The sequence below is a fragment of the Clarias gariepinus genome, chromosome 2 (assembly GCF_024256425.1).
Source record: "Clarias gariepinus isolate MV-2021 ecotype Netherlands chromosome 2, CGAR_prim_01v2, whole genome shotgun sequence".
Taxonomy (NCBI): Eukaryota; Metazoa; Chordata; class Actinopteri; order Siluriformes; family Clariidae; genus Clarias; species Clarias gariepinus.
The window spans coordinates 12,545,755-12,567,655 of record NC_071101.1 but is presented as its reverse complement, the minus strand read 5'-3'; the positions used below and the strand labels follow the sequence as shown (position 1 = coordinate 12,567,655).

Here is a 21,901-nt window from a genome sequence, read left to right as displayed (position 1 = left end):
AAGTGACACATAAAGTGACCACAAAATCACCAACACTGTTAATGTATTAATGAGGTGTCATGTCAGTGTCATTAATGACTCATACAAAGGGGGAATTTTACCATTTGTTTATTAGAACACACAAATACAGTAGTGTGTACAAGTCTTAAACCACACCTCATTTCCTTATATTAAACTTAATAAAACAATGTAGATTAAAGAAATGGGAACAAATGTTTTACTGTGACAGGCTGAAAAGTGCCTAAAGATACAATTTCAAAATTGGCTGTTTACAGTATGTGACAACCTCAGTAGCGACCTCATTTCCCCTCTTGTCTGTTCCAATCACACAGCATTCAACATTACCAGTATACTAATCACCGGCCTGATCATCTGTCACCATCTGCACCTGTTTCTCACTGGTTTACGCCTTAAGTTGTATATATATTTTTTTAATGCTTAAATGATTCATAGGTCACTGTGGGGATTTACAAACTAAAAACATTCTTGTGAAACTGCTCAGGTACTGTACAGGGACTGGAATAAAATGAGAGCCAAAAAAAAAACCCTTAAGGAAGCCTGGAGAACTACATAAAAAAAAAAAAAATACAAGAAACTCTGGCTCTTTGAAAGCAAAATGTAAAGAAATGACGGGCGGCTCTTTTGCACAATCTTGTATGTTTGACTTAGAATCAGTTGTTGCAGTTGAATCATGCACACAAATATGTTGTGACAGACAAAACATTTCCCGCAAGCAAACCAACTGTAAGTCCATAAATAATTACGAATCAGTCATTCATATTATGCATTATGGATGTCTTCTGACCTTCCGTGTTTATCAGTAGTGCATATAGTACACAATGTACATAAAAATACTGTAAATAATATATTTGGTCTATCATATTATACAGTGTGTCAGTTTGTTCTCATTTCAAGTGGGACTTGCTCGAATTTTCCTCGTCCCCCTTTAGAAAAAAAGATACTGAACAGGAGAATCAAAACAATGTAACTGTAACTTCAAAATGCTCTATAAAACTCAGTGTAAAGCTATACACCATTTACTTCACGAAGGAGAGTAAATTTCTCCAAACAGTTTAAAGGAGCGGTTAGTAATTTAAGAGCTGTCCATTGTCTGTAAGGCGAGTATGAATATTTTAATCCTTTAAACCTTTCTTCTTAGCCTTAACTTACAGTAGCCTCAGACTCTGTAAAGAAACTACATAGACATTGTGAGTCAACATTTTTGGAAAGCAGGTAGATCTGAACTGGTCTGTTTGGGATGAAGCTAATTTCAGGGCAAAAAAAAATATATAGACAAGCCACGTGTTCTGAATCACAGGTTTTTTTGATGATCTCTAAAACGATATGATTACTTGAGGTCTATAAGCACGAGGTCAAAAAAAGAAATTACTGACTGCACCTTTAATAAATTCAGAAGAATCCACAAGAATGCAAATGTAAATCCCCAAACCCAGACTAATGTGTTATGGAATTAGGACATGTGAGAATCAAAATTTTCTCGTTTTCTCTCTCGCTCTCTCTCACACACACTCTCGATCTATCTTTGGGATTTTGGGTTGCTGGTACAGGATGGAGAAACCTTTGAAGCTGCTGAAGAATATGAACCCCTGCCGTTTTTCTTCATCTAGTGCTCTGAGGTCTATCTCTCTAGAGAGGGATCTGAAAGCACTGGTTCAATGTTGCATCACCAATTAGGGCTGAGGATTAGATCAATGTTTTTTTTGTTTTTTTTACTCGCTCAGCCACAGAAGCAGGGCACACTGTCCATGCATAGGGTTTAAGGTACAGTAGAGAGGAGCATGGAGCATCGGTGCGATCATAGGCTTCCTCTATGGGTGACAAAATACACGTGCTTGTCAAACTGTGACACGGGCCTGCGCTCCATCAGACCTCATCAGACCTCAGGAGTCGGAGACAGGAGAGGAGAGGGGAAAAGAGAGGCCGAAACCATCTGAGAATAAAGGTAGGACGAGCAAAAGGAGAGCAGTAGATATTCTTCTGCACACTGCACAGTGAAGAAAGTCAGTCCGTCTCCCTGTAGAGATAAACCACACAAAGACACAAACACGAGATGAGCGAAGATTACGTCTCTCAGAGCGAGCTCGAGTCGTCGCCTGTACCGTGACGTCAGTGATTAATGTTTGATGAAAATCATTTGTTCTCGGTGTGAAATCATGCCTGATGGTGTACTGAGAGAGAGAAAAGGCTTGCGCGGTGCCTTTCAGAATAATGTCAATCCTGCTGCAGAGCCATTTTATCTAAAACCTGAAGCCAAACTGCAAGGACATTGTTTAAAAACACGACATCATTAATAAGCACTTCAGCTCTGTGAATAAGTCCTGATCTTTTACATTCACAGAAATTCCTTTTGTGTGTATCCAGGAAATGTACCTAAAAATGAGAAAAAAAAATGTAGTATACCTTAATAAACACTAATTTAAAGTCCAATGCTGGCCAAAAGAAAATTAAATCAAATCATTTGGTCTCATCAAGCAAAGAAAACAACTAAGGAGATCTGAAGTTACGGGAATTGGGTTAAGAATCCTTCAACACATTATAAAAACCTGGAAGGAAAGTCAGCTTTGAAGGAGAAATGTGATCAGAAAAAAAAATGAATGAAAATCACTTGGTGAAGTTGGTTGGTTAAAAATGGACAGTAACAACCATAATGTAGCTATGTTTTATAGTTAAAGTACTGTAAGAGCATTTCCATACACACACAATGTGATGAACTTACAGGATTATGAATAAACAGTTGTGTCGACATAAGAAAACCACTTATTAGTGAGAAATAGCAGAATAAAAGCTTCAAGTGTGTGCTTTAGTCGCTAAGGTCCAGGCAACGTTATGTGGCAATAAAATGAAGTCCGCTGACGACAAGTACTGAATGACCAGGCGGAGTTGTTCAGCGCACAAGAATCTTTATTGTACAATATATTTCAGTGGTAAACCCTGACTTCCTTCTTAACCTTATATATATATATATATATATATATATATATATATATATATATATATATATATATATATATGTAGGAACAGTCTTGTGTTGCTTCCTCACTGAGGAACAGAACTTCCAGTAATGCTGTCTTTTGTTTACTATTATCCAGTTATGACGTAATCCCGGATTAAAGGTATAATCAGCATTTATGAAAGGCGTTATTTGAATTGAGATTTTCTGGATTGATAGGGAATATGCCTGGCACAAACACAAACCCCTCTTTGTGCTAATTGGTTGGATATTCTTGGTCTTCATTTTTCATTTTGTCCACAAAGTCAGAGGCTCCACAAAGACAGACTTTTCTCTAAGGTGATATTTCATTAAATATACAAGTACTGTATCTAAGGAAAATTTCAGTAAATATGACAAACAGAATTTCTTTTCAATCCCTGACAACACCGGTAATTCTCCGTGCACATGTACAGTATCTGATATCGACCTATTACATTCCCATTATTCAGTTCGAGTCACTTTAGATAAAACGTCTCCACGAAATGAATACATGCAAATGCATTGTGCCGAAAATCATCAATGTGATTTGCCTTAAAGCTGCATGCCCTTGCTGGAACAAGAGTAGCGTTTTAACCTCATCCACTGAAAGAGCACAGTCAGTCCCTTTAGCTCTCCTGGATTTGCCAAGTCAGTCCCGAGGCAGTCATTAATTATTCATGTAATTACACAGACACTAGTTCTAGATGATGGGACACGCTTCTATTGTTTTAAGAAAACGTGAGCTCATGGATTAGTTTCACAGACGAAATAAAGTAGTTCCCTGCTCTAGAGGGGAAGGAATCAAAGAAAGCCAAAGTCATGTCAGTTCCTGAGCCAAGGGTTTGATTACAGCCAAACCTCATTGACTGTGCAAGTGGGGAAGCTTGTCAGAGTCCTGACTTTACAGTTGCCTGTTTTAGTTTTAAAGTCTAAGAGCAAAACTAGAAAAAAAAAAAAAAAAAAACCTGCCATGCTCTTACAGGAAATTAAGATGGAGGGGTGTAATAAAGTGCACCTTAGTACTCAAATCTGTGTGTTTTTTTAAAAGATTGTTTTATTTCTCTTAGATTACATCGATTAACCAGTGCTGTTGTTAGTCTTTTAGCTAACAACTAAAATGTTTGAGTGTCTGATGTTTGAGATGGACATCAATTGAAGCTCTTGAATTGGATCTGCATGGTGCTCCCCCTAATGTGCTCAGTATTGCACACACTTAATATGATCAACTTGATTTGATTAATCTGAGGATTTATTCTACTGTACTGTATTTGCACGGATATTTTATGTTTTTTTTTTTTTATGTTTATCAAAAAATGCCCCGATTTACCTGACTTTACTCTATAAGGTGGGTCTGATACTAAAATAGCCTGTATACACTTGAGGAAAACAAGTTGAGAAGAAATAGTCATATTGTGCATTCTTTGCTCTATGCTAATGTTCATATCCCGGATGAATACTTGGGTGGGTAAAATGACATATTTTGGTGTTAATATAATAATTAAAGTGTGTCCTTATTATTTTGACCTTACTCTATTTCCCTTTAAACAGCAAAGATGGAATTAAAGAATAAAAATTTAAACTCTTCCATGAAAAAAAATGTAAATATTTAAATATATCTACATCTTTCTAATTAGTAAAATATAGTAGTGCTGTCACTCGAATGATGAAAATACTTTATTTATTGCAATCATGTAAGATGGCAACAAAACATGCTGTAGAAATTAAATCTTTTTTTTTGTTGTGAAAAACACCTTACTATCACCTTCTAAATAATAAGGTAACAAAATCCTTCCCCACGACTTGGCTGTAAACTAGTATAAAGCACAATAACGGTGCTAAAACAGATTGTTTATTGTGTAAAAAAAACAATCTGTGAATATAAAAGGGATGAATATTGCCATTTTATTCATTTAATCACAGCCCTGTATTTCCATAATATACTACTGTAATATGTAGCAGCTGTTCTATTCTGCCCAACCTACATCTGAATGATTTTCTCATCTGGCCCACTTGTTAGTCAAGCCCAATATCTGTGCTCTACATTAAAGTTGGTGGAAATTAAATTCAGCCTGCTTGAAAAAAAGAAAAGAAAAGTATGTCCAGAACAAGCCAACAGCCCTGTCCTGCAGGTAGACACATGCATATTGAATACAAATAAATTGTCTTTAATACACAGGCCAAAAAATGCTTAAAAAATAAACAAGTATAGAATGTTTCAATGTCGGTTTATTATCAGTTGTTTCCTCCATTAGCATAAAATATAGACAGCCTTATATTTGTCATTGCAATTTTTAAATCTTTAAATAAAAGTTGTACTTTATTAATAAACGAAAACCCTCCTGAAAAATCATGAGGGAATTATAATGAAATAAAGTTTAAAAGACATTATTTTGACCATCACCTGCAGGACATTCCAGTTGTCTGGAATATAATCAACCTCACACATACTCACTCACAAATTAGCCTAATCTGCATGTCTTGTCTTTGGACTGTGGGAGGAAACCGGAGTACCCGAAGGAGACCCACCAACCACGCGGAAAACATATAAACTCCATGCATAGAGACCTGACACAGGAATCGAACCCAGATCCTGGAGATACAAGGTGACAGAGCTAACCACTAAGCCACCATGCCGACAAATAACCACACTTACAGTACACGTTTGATGTTTGGGACACTAAACAGATTCGGATACAGAAGTCAGCATCACAATACCTCAGTATTAAATACACACCTGAGTTTCTCCACAGTATTCTTGCTGAGGTAGATGTACCAGTAGATGACGTTAAAAAGGGCGAATGCAAGTGGGAAGAGCACACGAGCATACTCGTCAATGATACTAGGCCCAGCCAGGGTAATATTGGGCGGGATGGCTGAACCCTGCTGCAGGAAGATGGGCAGGCGCATTTTGGGGGCTTCTGAAACGGAGTTCATCCGCCTCCTTTGTCGCTCTCCAGCGCTTGTTTCAGATATCGTCTAGGACCAGAGAAATAAATGTTAAGATATTAGAAGCATGCACATGAATAAGTTTCTAATATCTTTATTTTTATAGATTATTTTTCTGTTTACTTACCGGTTTTCACTTTTTACTGTAAGCAAATGTCTGTTCATTATTGTGAAGCCTTTATTGTGAACTTATGGCGGTTCTGTGCTATGTTTTTTTTTTCTGTACTGTATTATGTAAGTAGTTTTAATACTATTTTTATTGTCATTTTATTCGATTATCTGCATCATTCATGTGTTTGACCATTGCCTGTGTTTTTCTAAAACATACCAACAATTAACATTTATTACAGCTTTGAAGTGGAAGACCTAAACTTACTGTAGGCTTGCATGTTGGCATGTTTGAGTCAAAATGTCCTTTTATTCTTTCTATTCCACATGTAATTAAATAAATAAACTTAGACTAAATCTGTGGATTAGTTTGTACAGATTACATCAACTCATTTTTTATGTGACTACATCGATTATATATTTCTATTTTAAACTTTTCTATTGCTGTTAGCATTACTTAGCCAGATATAAATATGGAAGTACTGTAAGTAATCAGAAGTGATATGGCAATAAAGGCAGCAGCATTTTTTATACCCAACAAAGGTTAAGCAAATTTAAACATGATGCATGCATGTAAAAATTGATGACCTTCAACACTTGGCATTCTTGGAAGATATGATTCGTTGGCAGTACTGGGATCTTGGTGAAAAAAAAATGGGGTCCTCTTTAACATCTGTCCTGCGTGAAACAGCTGTTAACGTGGTTACAGAATGCCTTTTAAAGGTCCCATATTTTACTAGATCCTTAACAAGTTAACTCAGTTCTTAGAGCTTCCCCAAAGTGTGCCTGTTAATGCTTCAGCTGAAATAATCTTTAAATAATGCATTTTTTATACCTTTATTTCACTCCTCCTGCAAATGCACCATTTCAGTGTCTATGTAAATGAGCTACTGTTGACCCACACCCTACTGTACATGGAGCAGCAGAGCTGAGCAACAGGCTGGATAATACAAAACTTCAGAAAAGGACAAAAAGCACACACACACACACATACACACACATACATAATGTCTTTGCAAGGTTCTCTGTGTGAGCAATATGATTTTCTGGTTTTGACCTTTTTGCTCTTGCTTGTTTTTTCTGTTTGTTTTGTTTTGTTTTTTATATATTACTCCGTTTGCATGATCGTTTGACCTTTTGCATGTTTTTGACCCAAATTCTACTCACTGATTTAGTTTTCACTATGTGTTAACCTTGTGCCGTAGTACTGTACATCCTCCTCTCTGTGATTCATGATAATCCTAATAAAATGACAGATGTGGCCAAGTCAATCTACCTTTAAACACTTTTGGCATCTTCTAAACCTGACTGATCATCCCAACCACGCTGAGATACACATTGCTTCTCCTGAGCACCAAATAAGACTTGTTTCAGAAATAAATGTATAAAGGCATTAGCTTTAATATAAAAATTTGTCTAAAAAAATAATATATATATATAAAAACTCCAACCTTGCATCACATCTGCTTTTAAAGTTAAAAAAAAAGTCTTAATGCTTTTTCTGCTGTGTTACCATAAACATTGGCGTATATAATGAATGAAGTATGTGCTGCAGCTTGAAACAGTGAATGGGAATTCACAAAACGGCGTCAGAAGATACTGTATGTCTGACGCTGCATTACAGACACACACCCTTTTCCCTGCTCCAGTATGCGTCAGAGAGCAGAAGCAGGGCACTCGTAGCATCTCAGGTAGGAGAGATTACAGAACTGTCATGCAGTGTGGTTCTAATACGCTCTCTATTTTTAAAACACCAGGCATGAGCCAGTCACACGGGAGACGTTCTCGGGAGACAGGAAACGCTTGTGCTATTAGCATACCCACTTCAGGACTGCAGATATGAATCTTACATGTGCTCAGCCTGTTACTATGCATATAGTAGTGTCTTAGAAATAATCCTCCCCTGTTCGTTTTTTTTTTTTTCCTATGCAGCACACTTGACATGGCTCCGGGCGTACCATGTGGCACAGTTCACAAACAAACAAATGGTGTGGGCCAGAAGGCGGCCACCTCCTTGCAAGTGTTCGTGCTCCTTCCTCACGCCTGAGCCAGAATGCTGTTGCCCTGCCACAATAACCTTTGGATTATTCACTGGGGGGTTCAAGCCCAGATGTCTATGAAGCTGTTCTCTGGCAATATGAGCTGTGAGCTTTATAAATAAATTGAATTGTTAAAATGTTGCTTTCACATCTGTCTCTGTCAGTGTGGGTTAGCGTAACGTGTGTGTTTGAAGCTTTTAAATGCATCCAGGGAATAGTAGCACGTCAAAGTTACAGGATTTATGTTCATCTTCATGTTTTGTTAATCGGTTCTAAATAGTGAAACACAGGATAACGCTATGGATAAGGCCACCTGGGATTACTTATTATTCTCAGAGGAGCTATTACGAAGAATTATTACTGTTTTATCCTGCATACAGGGTCGACATAGGGCATGAGGCGGAGTATACCCTGGACAGGGTGCCAATCCACCACAGGACACATACACACACACACACACACACACACACACACACACACACACACACACTCAAACACTCATTCATACAGTACGGCCAATTTGGAAACACCCATTAATTGCATGTCTCTGGACTGTAGGAGGAAACCAGAATACCTGGAGGGAACCCATTAAGTACGAGGAGAACATGCAAACTCAATGAATTCGAATACCACGTCTGATTTTAATTCTACTGTCAATGTGAGTGGAAAGTTCCAGAATAAAAGATTCAAGTTACTCCAATAAATAGAGACTGTATAATGATGCACATCTGTCTAATGTGACTAATATTTAAACAGTTGAAAAGTCTTAAAAAAAATAAGCTTTTCTTTCTACATTAAAAATGAATACATGAAACAAATACTTGATGCTCAGAGTTCTTATAGATTAGATTAGATTAGATTAGATTAGATTAGATCAGATTAGATTAGATTAGATTAGATCAGATCAGATCAGATTAGATTAGATCAGATCAGATCAGATCAGATCAGATTAGATAAGATTCAACTTTATGATCATTGTACATGTATAAAGCCAATGAAATGCAGTTAATAAATGCAGATAGGACAATTATTTATAATTTTGTTAGGTTTTAGTCTCTCTGTTAAAAAAGAAAAAAATAAATAAAACTTTCTTTGTTTTGTTTCTAGCTCATTCTCTTCTGACCCAGGAAATAGCCTTAGACCTACAGTAAATACTTCTTTTCTGTGAATAAACAGAGATCATTTAACACATTGCGTGTTCGCGTGTGTGTGTGTGTGTGTGCGTGCAGTAAACAAATCATGCACTTCTTATATTGTTTGAAAGCATGGAACGACATTAATATAATACTGCAATGTTTACCGACTCGTCTTCATCGTCACTCTGATCAGCAATGGACTCCAGCACAGAAGCTCTAGAAAGTCGACGCCTCATCCTGTTAGCCTCCAGAGTGGCGAAGTAGTTGACGGCGGCAAACTCCACCAATGCCGAGGCCACAAAAGCAAAGCAGACGGCAATGAACCAGTCCATGGCTGTGGCGTAGGCCACTTTGGGTAAAGAAGAGCGTGCACTGATGCTCAGCGTGGTCATGGTGAGGACGGTGGTGACTCCTGCAGATCAGAGTGGTGTGTACAGCAGGTGTAGGTGAAGAGGATGTAACCAAATTACAGTATGTACAGGATAGTACAGTAGAGTGCTTTATGTCTTTATGTCATGCTTTATGTCTACCTAGCACAGGAACATTACGTAACATGTTCTTCTATACTAATAATCCGCCTTTGCAAAAATTTTCTCTTAGAAGTTAGAATTTTCATAGTAATGATGGATAAAGTTAGACGTTTATGCTTTTATCTAATGTCTTAGCATTTCCTTTGATTTCATAGCAATTTAAATTTAAAGGAAAGCTATCTACATTTAAACATAGTCAAGAATTCAAAAGTAAGAGGGAAATGTAACGTCATTTTGGTCAGTTCTTTTTATCATTCAAAACCAGTTACAGTAGTTCATTAAGTGATCAGTCACAAGAAAGACATCCTGCTCAGACAAACCTTGGAATTTGCTTTTCTTATTAGCTAAGGCTTAATTACCATTTTGGTAGGTGTTATGGCCAATAACCCAATTTGCAAAGTCAAACCAGTTAGGGATTTATTGTCACCATTGTCAACCATACCGCTGTTTCCTGTATAGAGGGTAGCGGGAGCCTGGAGCCTATCCCAGGAGACTTAGGACATATTTAACCTAGCTAAAATAGAAACCCTAATTGTAGCTCATTCACTGAACATTTACATTTAGGCATTTGGCAGACGCTCTTGTCCAGAGCGACTTACATTTTTATCTCATGACCCATCTGGGCAGTTGAGGGTTAAGGGCCTTGCTCAAGGGCCCAACAGTGGCAACTTGGTGGTTGTGGGGTTTGAACCTGGGATCTTCCGAACCGTAGTCCAATGCCTTAACCACTGAGCTACCCCTAGCTCTAGCTACCCCTAAATGCATAAACGTCTAACTTTATCCATCATTACTATGAAAATTCTAACTTCTAAGAGAAAATTTTTGCAAAGGCGGATTATTAGTATAGAAGAACTTGTTACGTAATGTTACTATGCTAGGTAGACATAAATTTAACCCATTACTCACTTAAGCAAGACTACAAGTATTACATTTTATTATTAATAATAATAATAATAATAATAATAATAATTTTAGACAAAGTTACTCTGGTGTTTTCAACATTGATTATAACTTCCTTTATACTTTTTAACCTTATTAGCCATATAAACGCTAAATAGGGATACAGACACAAAAAAGTACTTCTCAATTTTGAATCTTCTCCAAAAGCTAAAATGAGATTATAAATTAGACTTGGATTAAACCAGAAACTAAAATCACTTTTTTTGGCTCTGATTTGTCATGCGTCATTTTTATTGCATATTAACTTAGGGCCTCTTCTTAGGGCCGAATTCATCTATACAACCTATCTGTAATAAATATACAGTACATCGCAAAAAATTTATTTCCTTTTGTAATTTAATTTAAAAAGTGAAACTCTCAGATATTCTTCATTCATTACATGTAATGTGAAATATTTCAAGCTATATCTTTTTAATTTTGAAGATTAATGAAAATCAAAAATCAGGTATCTCTAAATATTTAAATGTTTCCCTAATATCAATCAAAAAAGGATTTACAATGCAGAAATTCTGAACGATTATGTTAATTTATCCACTCGATACTTTCTATTTGCAAATTTTTTGCTCAATGTGGAATGGCATGGAGGCAACCTGCCTGTGGCACTGCTGAGGCCTGTATTGTTCTGTTAGGTGTTTCTCATCTTCCTCTTGACAAGACTATGGACTAAAACCAGCAGATGACATGGCACCCCAAACCATCACCGACTGTGGAAACTTCACACTGGATTCTGTGCCTCTCCGCTCTTCCTCCAGATTCGGGATCTTGATTTCCAAATGGACTGCAAAATTTACTTTCATTTAAAAAGAAGACTTTAGACCACTAAACAATAGTCCAGTCCTTTTTGTCCTTAACCCAGGTACTGTAAGACACCTCTGACATTATCTCTGAGTCAAGAGTGGCTTGATTCTAGGAACGGCACAGTTGTAGCCCATCTCCTGGAGACACCTGTGCACGGTGGCTCTTGATGCGCTGATGCCAGCCTCACTCCACTACGAGGGAAGTTCTCCACACTTAAATCAGCTTTGCTTAACAATTATCTTAAGGCTGTGGTTGCGCATGTTTGCTTGTGAAAATGCTCCTGCCATAGAAAACTTTCTATCAATATGAATCGATTCAGCACCTTCTGAGGCTCATTCTCTTGGTGGAAATTATCCTAATCAAAACAAAAAAAAAACTGGCTTGAAATATTTCACATAACATGTAATACATTTACAATGTATAAAAGTTTCTATTTTTAGACACTAATATTTTGTTGGCCTTTCGCACCCTCACTGCTCCTACAAGATTTAAGGATATTGCTAATCATCAGCCCTAAGTTAATTATTCATCACCAGGTGTGCAGACCTCTATAAAAGCAGACGTTTTATCAGTTTGCTGGTCTGGAGCAACCAATTGTTTTAAATCAATTAACAAAATGCCAAGTTAGCATACAGAAAAAAAAAATCTAAATCAAATCAATGTACTGTATGGTGTAACTATACTTTGGCTTCAAACCAGCATACATTTTTATACTTGCACATTTGCACAAAGTCAGGGATTTTGTAGGATCAGAGTCAGTAACCAGTTTTACCAAGCAGGTGCTAATAATCATAAAATTCATATGTAGTTGGAAATACAGTCACTAACTGAGATAATTGAATTAGCTGTGTAGGAGGCTTAAAACTAGGTAAGGAAAAGCCAAACTAAGATGATATTAAGGTGAGGCTGAGGAACCCAGTTTCATGTCACAAATCATACATCATGGCAAGACTGAGCAACAAGACAGAAAGTCAGCAAGGTCTCTCCCAGGCAGTGATTTCAAAGCAGACTGGGCTTTCAAGATGTGCTGTTCAAGCTATTTTGAACATGAAAGATGAAAGAAAAATCATGCTTACTACCCTTTGACACTGAAAGAAGTCCAGCTGTGCCATTAGCAAAGAGCTGGCAGAAACCAGTGGGACACAGGTACACCCTTCTACTGTGTGGATGAGAAGTCTGGCCAGAAGTGGTGTTTTATGGAAGAATTGCAGCCTAAAACCCACACCTCCAACATGGAAACGAGGCTAAGAGACTCAAATACATAAGATAAGAACTAGGTACAAGATCGGTACAATAATGGGTGTCTACAGTGGCAACGGTGAAGCATGATGAAGGTTCCTTACAAGTTTGGCAAATGTAATCTGAGATTTGTTCATGATTAATGGTGTCCTCAATGCTGAGATATACAGTACAGGCAGATGCTTATCCATCATATCATGCAATACCATCAGGGAGACGTCTGTTTGGCCTGAAAGTTATTCTGCAGGAGGACAAACATACAGCCAATGTCATTAAGAACTATCTTTAGCTTAGAGAAGAACAAGGAGTCCTGGAAGTGATGGTATGGCCTCACAGAGCCCTAATCTCAACGTCATTAAGTCCGTCTTGGATAACATGAAGAGACAGAAGAGTTCGCGGCAGCACACCTCCATGGAAGATCTGGGGTTAGTTCTCCAAGATGTCTGGAACAACCTACCTGCCGAGTTTCTGTGTGCAAGTGACCTAGAAGAATTGATGGCCATTCTGGTTTACAGGGAAAGGACGGTCACAACAAATACTGATTTGATTTGGATTTCTGTTCTGTTCATTTACTTCTCATTTCATTATTTAATAAAAAATAAGGTATCAAGGCTTCTATTTTTAAAACATTCTTACTTTAATGTCGAAAACTTTCACACAGTACTGTATAATATACACATATTTATAAATGCGATTCTGCAAAACCAAACCAAATAACTGTATTTCACTTGGGAACAAAAAAAGAACTTTTAGTTTAAAAGTTTTAACACACCAAAACTGTTATATAGATTGTCCCTTTGAGGAAACATTCGAAGAACAAATTATTGTTTGCTCAATACAGAACTACTTTCTATATGCTTATTTAATATGCTGCGGGGCTGCTGGTAGGTGTACTGCTCACTCTAAATTGCTGCTAGGTGTGGATGAGAATGTGAAAGTGTGTGTGAAAGTGCACTGGTGTATCCATGATATCCACCCAAAGTTCCTGGGGTAGGCTCTAAATCTACTTCCTAAAGTACTTACTGAAGGTGAATAAACTCATTTAGTGTTATTTGTTCTGCATAACTATATTATTATTATTATTATTATTGTTGTTGTTGTTGTTGTTGTTTTATTATTGTTGTTGTTGTTGTTGTTGTTGTTGTTTTATTATTGTTATTATTATTTTGTTATTATTATTATTTTGTTATTATTATTATTATATGTTTGTTTGTTTGTTTGTTTGTTTGCTTAAAAATTTAAAACATTCTCAGCTATAAAGCATGTCTAATTACAATATTGATTGTCATTTGGATTATGATTAATATGATCACCTGCATTGCACTGATTACATCATCTAAATAATCATTTGTTGAGAGAAACCACCAATTTTCCTTATCTCTCCACCTCTGGATTTTAAAACCACAGCTTGCACTTGTCATTGGGTCGTGTGCAGAATGTTTAAAGTCTTTTGATGCATGAACAGCATCCTCTGCAGATCCGGAGGAGGAAGTGACGCACGGACATTATCTCTAACAGTTTATAAAGTATATATGTAAATGTGCAATATTCCCCACCAATAAAACCTAAATTAATAATAATTGCTTCTTCCCTGATTGTTTAATGCATGATGATTGGGTATTGCAGAAATTAAACAGAAAATGAAATTTGTTACAACAGAAAAAAAAAAATATATATATATATATATATATATAATCCTTCAACTGCATCATTAAATCACCATTTTTATGTCAGATTTTTGTCCTTTAAAATCACTCTCCACATTAGAATCACATTGATTGAGTCACTTTTAAAAAATATATATATATTAATATTAATAAATTCAATAATTGGGAAATATGTTAAATTGTTTAAAAATAAATAATTGTGAAACATGTTTCATTTAAAGCTCATTACATCACATTCAAGCAACTTTAATTTTTCCTACCGGCCACAGTTCGAGCAGGCACAGACTCCTTGTTGATCCAGAACGACACTTGGGAAAGGACGACCACCATGATGAGAGGGATATAGGTTTGGATCAAATGATAGCCGAGTTTCCTTTGGAGAATAAAATGAACCATCTTGACAGAATATTGGCCTGAAAGACAGAAGGATTTTTCCAGAAACACACAATATGTATAAAGAGGACATGTTCGATCTAATGCTGAACTTTGTATTATGATATATGAACATAGAATTAGAGAGTTTGGGCAATTAAGGAAATATTCTTGAAAGGTCCTGGAAATGTATTGCAAATTTATTTAATATGATTCATTAATATAGTTCAAACATCAAAGCGCTTATAATCTTTAGATGGTTGTATGAAACATTGTATTTATTATAATTAAAAGATGCTGAGGGTCATTTTTAATGTTCCAGACAATATCGGACCACATTTTTATCACATATATATTAGAAGCAAACAATATTGTATTTTAAATGTGGATGCTATGCAACAGATTGAGACTCTGTATATCTTCCAATCGGTTTCAGTAACCTAAAATCACGGAAAATAAATGAAGGACGGTGGAGCTCTGTATGCCCTTTCTGATTTGTTAACTAGGCCACAGTGCTGCCTTTCAGGCCCAAGCTGGATCCTGTGCCACAGTGATGTTGATGGCTTCTCAGCAGGGGGACACTGCTTTTTACCTACCTATAAATCTCCTCCTCCTGGGCTCTTCCTCAATGGCCTGAGAGCCTGGAATAGGCTTTATCCTTTAGTGTTCTTTTTAAAGACAGATGACAGCATGAATTAGCCCTGACCAGTTAAGCACCTTAAATTGAAACTCGGGGGAAGAAGCTGACCATTACCATGGCAAATACATCTGCATTAACTCAGTTAGAGATTGCTTTTATCCAAAGTGGGCCGAAACAGTCCAATAATACCAGAAATCAGTCAAGTTAACATTTCAGTCAGTGATTACAAAGTCTAGCGTTGTTAATTTATATTCAGTAATGACTTTATTCTGATGAGGGTGGTAGTGGATCCAGAGCCTGTCTTTTGAACACTGGGCACAAGGTAAGAATCCACCCATAATGGGGAAATAGTCCACTAGGCACACACATCCACACACTTATTCGATTATCCAATCCACCTTCCAGCATGTTTTTGGGAGGGGACTTGAAGTAACTCTGACAGATACAAAGGAGAACATGAGAAACCACACAGACTGCTCAGGATTAAACCAGAGATCCTGGAGCTGTGAGCCAGCAACGCTACCTGCAGAGCTGCAATGTCACCCACCATTGTTTTCATCCTCTATAAGAAGCATGATGGTGGTAGCATCTTGCTGACTTAACCCTAGCCTTTTGATTGCTTTCTAATTATAGCCCTCATTACCCAGTCACAGTATTTTGGGGTATTTATATCAGGATCATATGAGATGATTTTATTTTCACACACATCTACAGTACTCTATTTAACTAATAATGTGACTTCTGCCATGCTTATTTTAATGTTTCACATCGGAGGGGTGAATAATTATGCAATCACTGATCACTTTAGTTGATTTTTATTTTTTTAAACAAACTATCCTGATTTTTTCTGTCCCTCTGAAATATAATGGTATGTTTAGTGTAGTCCATTTCAGTTTCAGGTTGTACACTGGGCTAGTTTATAGGGGGTGAATAGTTATGATGCAAGTACACTGTATTGTAATATAAGTCATGCCCAAACATGTATGTGTATATATTAGGAATAGGAATCACCAGAGACTATCAGCTGCTGTATTGTGATTCTAAAAGTGTCAGGATTTAATTAATATCACAAATAAACTAATTTGTAACAAACAAATAACAAACTCAGCGAGTATTCTACTACTACCACACAAGATGCTGTGCTGTCTGCCAATGAATGAGAGCATAGACCATGCCACCTACAGGATTATGGGGGAACTTTAAAATGTAACCACCTCAAATTCTAGCATATTTAACACATTTTTATTTATTTATTATTACTTTTTTTTTTTTTTTTTTGCTACCTGTATTGATCTTGCGTATTTTGCTGGAAAGCGTCTTTCCGATTAGGTCATACTGCAGTAAGTTTGAGGACTCTGGAGGGATTTCTACAGACTTCTCCAGACCTTTCCTCCATGTGTACATAATCTCACTGCTGGTATAAGCATCTATAGTGGAAACACAAAATAGCAACAAGATCAAAAAGTCAAAAACACTTATGAGAATTAGATAGATAGATAGATAGATAGATAGATAGATAGATAGATAGATAGATAGATAGATAGATAGATAGATAGATGTGCAAACGGATGGACAGATGGATGGTTCGACAGACAAACAAACAGATAGATTTTGGGATGGGTGGATGCGTGGATGGGTGAATGGATGGATGGATGGATGGATGGATTTGTGGACGGGTAGACAGATGGATATATATATGGATGGATGGATGGATGGATGGATGAATAGATACTGTGGCTAGATAGATAGATAGATAGATAGATAGATAGATAGATAGATAGATAGATAGATAGATAGATAGATAGATAGATGGACAGACAGATAGATAGATAGATAGATAGATAGATAGATAGATAAACAAACAGGGGTAGATAGATAGATAGATAGATAGATAGATAGATAGATAGATAGATAGATAGATAGATAGATAGATAGATAGATAGATAGATAAACAAACAGGGATAGATAGATAGATAGATAGATAGATAGATAGATAGATAGATAGATAGATAGATAGATGAACAAACGGATGGATAAACAAACAGATAGATATTTGGATAGGTGGATGCGTGGATGTGTGGATGGATGGATGGATGGATGTGCGGACGGTAGACATATGGATATATACTGTATATGAATGGACTGATGGATGGATGAATAGATACTGTGGATAGATAGATAGATAGATAGATAGATAGATAGATAGATAGATAGATAGATAGATAGATAGATAGATAGATAGATAGATAGATAGATACTAGTGCAATGCTAAACCAACAAGAATATATAGAAACAATATATATGGAAAAGCATACAAGCAATATATATAAAAAAAAAATAAAAAAAAAATATATATATATATGAATGTGATTGTGAAAATGATTGAAAAACTCACAGCTTCCAAAACTGAGAGGACAAATATGGGTATCCATTGGAAAATCAATTAGCATCATGGGACAGTCTGCCCTCACAGTCAGCCTGAAATAGAAATGTGTATACAGTGAAAATGAAGGCAACCAGTGATTTTTACAAGAATTTTTATTTCTATACAGTATAAATGCACCTCATGGTGTAGAAGACGGTGCCGTTCTGCATGATGCGGAACAGCTTGTTAGGTGTTGTCATGTTGTGAGATGAGGATTTTTTCGAATTGTGGAAAAATGTGTCCGGAGTCCAAATCTTGTCCACTATGCGGTTGTTTAAGCGCAGAATCTCAATAGGACCGTTGAACACTAGCCTCTCGTCCACCCACATTTGACGGAAAAACATGTCCATGGTGAAATCCTGTGTGAAAGCATACATCATAAAATTATCTTAAACACTGGAATGCAAAAAAAAAAAAAAAGCAGAAACTAAAAATCTTGATTCAAAAGATATGTCTGGCGTCTGATGATGTCTGATGTGTAGTACAGAAGCACAAGATCATTTAGTTTCCAGAATTTCAAAATCTACAAAAGGGGGTGGGGCATTTTCATAGCTCCAAAGCTTTGGAATAGCCTTCCAGACAGTGTTTGGGGCTCAGACACAGTTTCCCAGTTTAAAAGTAGACTCAAGACGCATCTCTTTAATCTGGCATACACGTAACTCGTATCCCATAACCTCATACTCCAGTACACCTATCCTGAATGGCAACTACGCTAATTCTCTCCATCTGTTCTGTATTTTTCTACCCATCCTGAGGCATCTGGAGATTGTACCAGCTTCAGTAGACAAAGGCCAACCCTGCGAGGATCCTGAGGCATCCAGAGAAGGACCAGCTCCAGCTGGATTCTGCCTTATTATGGTTGGAGCTACACATCCTGCTCCTGTGCTCCCAGTGATCCAGACCCCATCTGCCCTCTGTACCTACTGACTCCCTGTGCTGAACTGGACTTCATGTTAATCTACACAACTTCTGTTATATTGAACTTTCACCTGCATAACACACATGATGTTATTTCTGTCTGTTATCACCCAAATGAGGATGGGTTCCCTGTTGAGTCTGGTTCCTCTCAAGGTTTCTTCCTATTGCCATCTCAGGGAGTTTTTCCTTGCCACTGTCGCCGTCACCCTTGGTTTGCTCATCAGAGACATTTTATTCATCATTCATTCATCTACTACTTCAAGACTATTTTATATGTGGCCCAAACATGGCCATTTTTCAGCTTTATACTGTCTTGCTTTAAACAATAATCATTTAAAATGCAAATGATCAATAGTTCTTTCTAAAAATTTATACTTAAATTGGTGTAAGCGTCTTTAAGCATATGACCTGTAAAAGATGTTGCTTAAATTAAAACTAATTAAAACAAAATTCAGGATTTTTTCCAAAACAAATCTGTAGAGTCTGTAACCATGTCAAATTTATGTGATAATAATAATAATAATAATAATAATAATAATAATAATAATACATTTTTATTTATAATCCACTTTATATTTGAAGCAAATCTCAAAGTTCTACAAATTATTTAAATTTGCATGTTGCAATATCTTAACAATTTTTCATTTATAATAATACACTTTTTCAGGTTCATGTCTTTCCTTTTGTAACCTAAATCTGCCAAGTTTAATCTGAATAACAGTCAAGATCCATGAAAGATCTGAATTTTTTAAAAGTTACGGACACTACACCTAGGTGAAACACTTTTTAGCACCAATACCAATCGGTTTTGGTCGAATGTAAATCCCATATTGGTAATTATTTGGCACGTACAGTATATTACCTGTTTATTTCTTTAATTCTGTCGCTAAATGTGTGGGCAAAAAATCAGTGAAGCTTCTAAATTGATTACTGTAAAGTGTTCTTCGCTGCACAAAACAAGCAATTTATCCTGAAACATTTTCCAATTTGACTAATCACATACTTTTTGGAACTAATAGTCAACTAGTAAAGATGATTGCATGTTCATGCAAGTCCTACTTTAATAAATGATGATACAGTAGTACATTAATTACTTCTTTAACATCGTAGCTCCAGTGCAAAACTAATGAAACAAATATAAGACACCAAACATGTCCTGCGCTGATTAACTACATCTGGCCTAAAGTATGTAAATTTAATTTTCCACTGAGCTGCTCCTTAAATACAGGAGGCATATGCATGCATACTGACTAATGAGTTCAATTTATGAGACATTTACTCCTTGGTTGGGGGACATAAGCACATTTTAATGTTTGGAAATATGAGGATTTGCAGCTGCACAGTTAAAATCATGTATGAAGTCTGTGTTTGAAAATGTCACCTTTTAACTTAGAGCTCCATTCTTAATATTTAGACGAATAACAAACTACTGATTTACTGCTCATATTATAAAGCATATCAGAGCTGATTCAATGAATGAAACATAAAATATACTGTATACTGTCAAATATGTTTTCTCTTACCATTTCAACATCTGACACGGGTCCAAAACTGGTCACAAATATATCTGTTTTGACTTCAGTGACAAAACCTACAGATGAAACAAAAAAACAGTGATTAAAAGCAAAAAACCTAAATTGTTTATTTAAAAAAATTAAAGTATGACTAATGCAGTGCAAATATTAAACAGTCTGTTAGAAAGATTTCACTTTTTATCTTTTTGAGGATACACTGATCAGACATAGCATTGACACATAAACATTGATTATCAATTATGTAGAAGTAAACAAGTGGCAGAATCATGGACACCCGAGGGAACAAACCAAGGTAAAATGTTACTACTGGCTACAATCAAAAGGCACCAGAGCACCACAGCTCGCCACACACGTCATCCTGCAGGCAAAGAGTCCAAGGCTGCCGACCCAGCCTCCGAAACACCCAGATCCCAATCCGATTGAACACCTATAGGATGTGCCAGACAAACAAGTCCAATCCCACCCAACCATCCACAGCACCCGAAGGATCCACTGCCAACACTGCCAACACCACACCAGACACCACATCACATCCCTGGAGATCTTACGGAGTCATGACCTGATGACCAGTTCAATGCTGCTCCAGTGGCACAAGGGGAACCTAAACATAAATGGCCTTAACAATTTTGTGATATAATACTATGGATGATCAGTGTGCATTTAATAACAAAGCATATTAAATTAATGTTGGGTATAAAATAAGAAACACTCAAGAAAATTGAATCAGCGCAAAAGATTGAATCAGCACTGATTTTTCTGAAGTTCAGTAATGAACACAGTAATGATTACATAAATAAAAGCATAATACAGTTTGAATTTTTTTAGATATATTCATCAAGAACTCTACACTAAGACTTTTTCTTAAAGTATATTTTGAAAAGAGTTACTTAAATAAAGACTCAAGTCGACTAATGCGCACAAGCTGGAGATAATCATGAGCTAGATTTATAATCAACAAATCGAGGAATAGAGAAACACCTCCTGATCCTGGACGCAGTCGGTTGTCGTAGCCCTCGAGAAGCTCGTCCAGAATCCGGGTGATGTTTTCTGGACTTATCTTCTCATGTTGGTTTCCTGCTACATTCTCAACACTCAAGAACATAAGAGTTTAAACAGCTAATAGATCTACAGTATCTCTAGCCTGGATATATACTGAAAAACATCTAACCCCAATTTTAGATGTTGAATCAAGGCTTACAGTATGTCATGTTCAATTTAAATTAAAACTGTATAGAAACATGTTCATTAGGGAGGCAAAAAAACATCAAATGTGATTATAAATAAAACACTAAGAGTAATGTGACAAATAGGATTAGATATTTAGTAGAACATCAGCAAATGTTCAAAAGAAATGCTAAATAAAGTGAGATATAAAATGTTAAATACAAAACATAAAAAAACAAATTAGCCATAAACTACTTCAAAAAACATTAAAAGCAAAATAAAAGCTAAACCAATGTGCATATAAAAAATCTATTAAATCTACTCACCTGAGAGAAATGATATTAATGACAAATAATAAGCCTAACATTTTGTCCATTTTGTCCAGGGGTTGTAAACGGCTGTCTCGTACACAAATGAGAGAAAATCCACGAC

The 21,901-nt window shown here is 36.4% G+C and overlaps 1 protein-coding gene across 1 annotated transcript; it reads right to left on the bottom strand.

The window, feature by feature from the left end:
* Positions 1-1,981: 1,981 nt before the first annotated feature.
* Positions 1,982-21,845, bottom strand: gabra6a (gamma-aminobutyric acid type A receptor subunit alpha6a). The gene is made up of 10 exons (XM_053481409.1): positions 21,796-21,845; positions 21,284-21,396; positions 20,294-20,361; positions 17,991-18,211; positions 17,823-17,905; positions 16,711-16,854; positions 14,676-14,828; positions 9,386-9,633; positions 5,727-5,968; positions 1,982-2,035 (listed from the first exon to the last, which is right to left on the bottom strand). Exons 1-10 carry the CDS (start codon positions 21,843-21,845, stop codon positions 2,023-2,025), a joined length of 1,335 nt encoding a protein of 444 aa, XP_053337384.1. The 3' UTR covers positions 1,982-2,022.
* Between the last annotated feature and the right edge of the window lie 56 nt (positions 21,846-21,901).

What these genes read in the sequence shown, in the direction of transcription:
- gabra6a (XM_053481409.1), bottom strand. Translation starts at nt 21,845, where the DNA reads ATGGACAAAATGTTAGGCTTATTATTTGTCATTAATATCATTTCTCTC. An exon ending in AATACGCAAGATCAATACAG is followed by an intron (nt 14,829 to 16,710) that starts GTAGCAAAAAAA and finishes TCTGTCTTTCAG; the next exon opens with GCCAATATTCTGTCAAGATG. An exon ending in GTGACGATGAAGACGAGTCG is followed by an intron (nt 5,969 to 9,385) that starts GTAAACATTGCA and finishes CTCTGGTCCTAG; the next exon opens with ACGATATCTGAAACAAGCGC.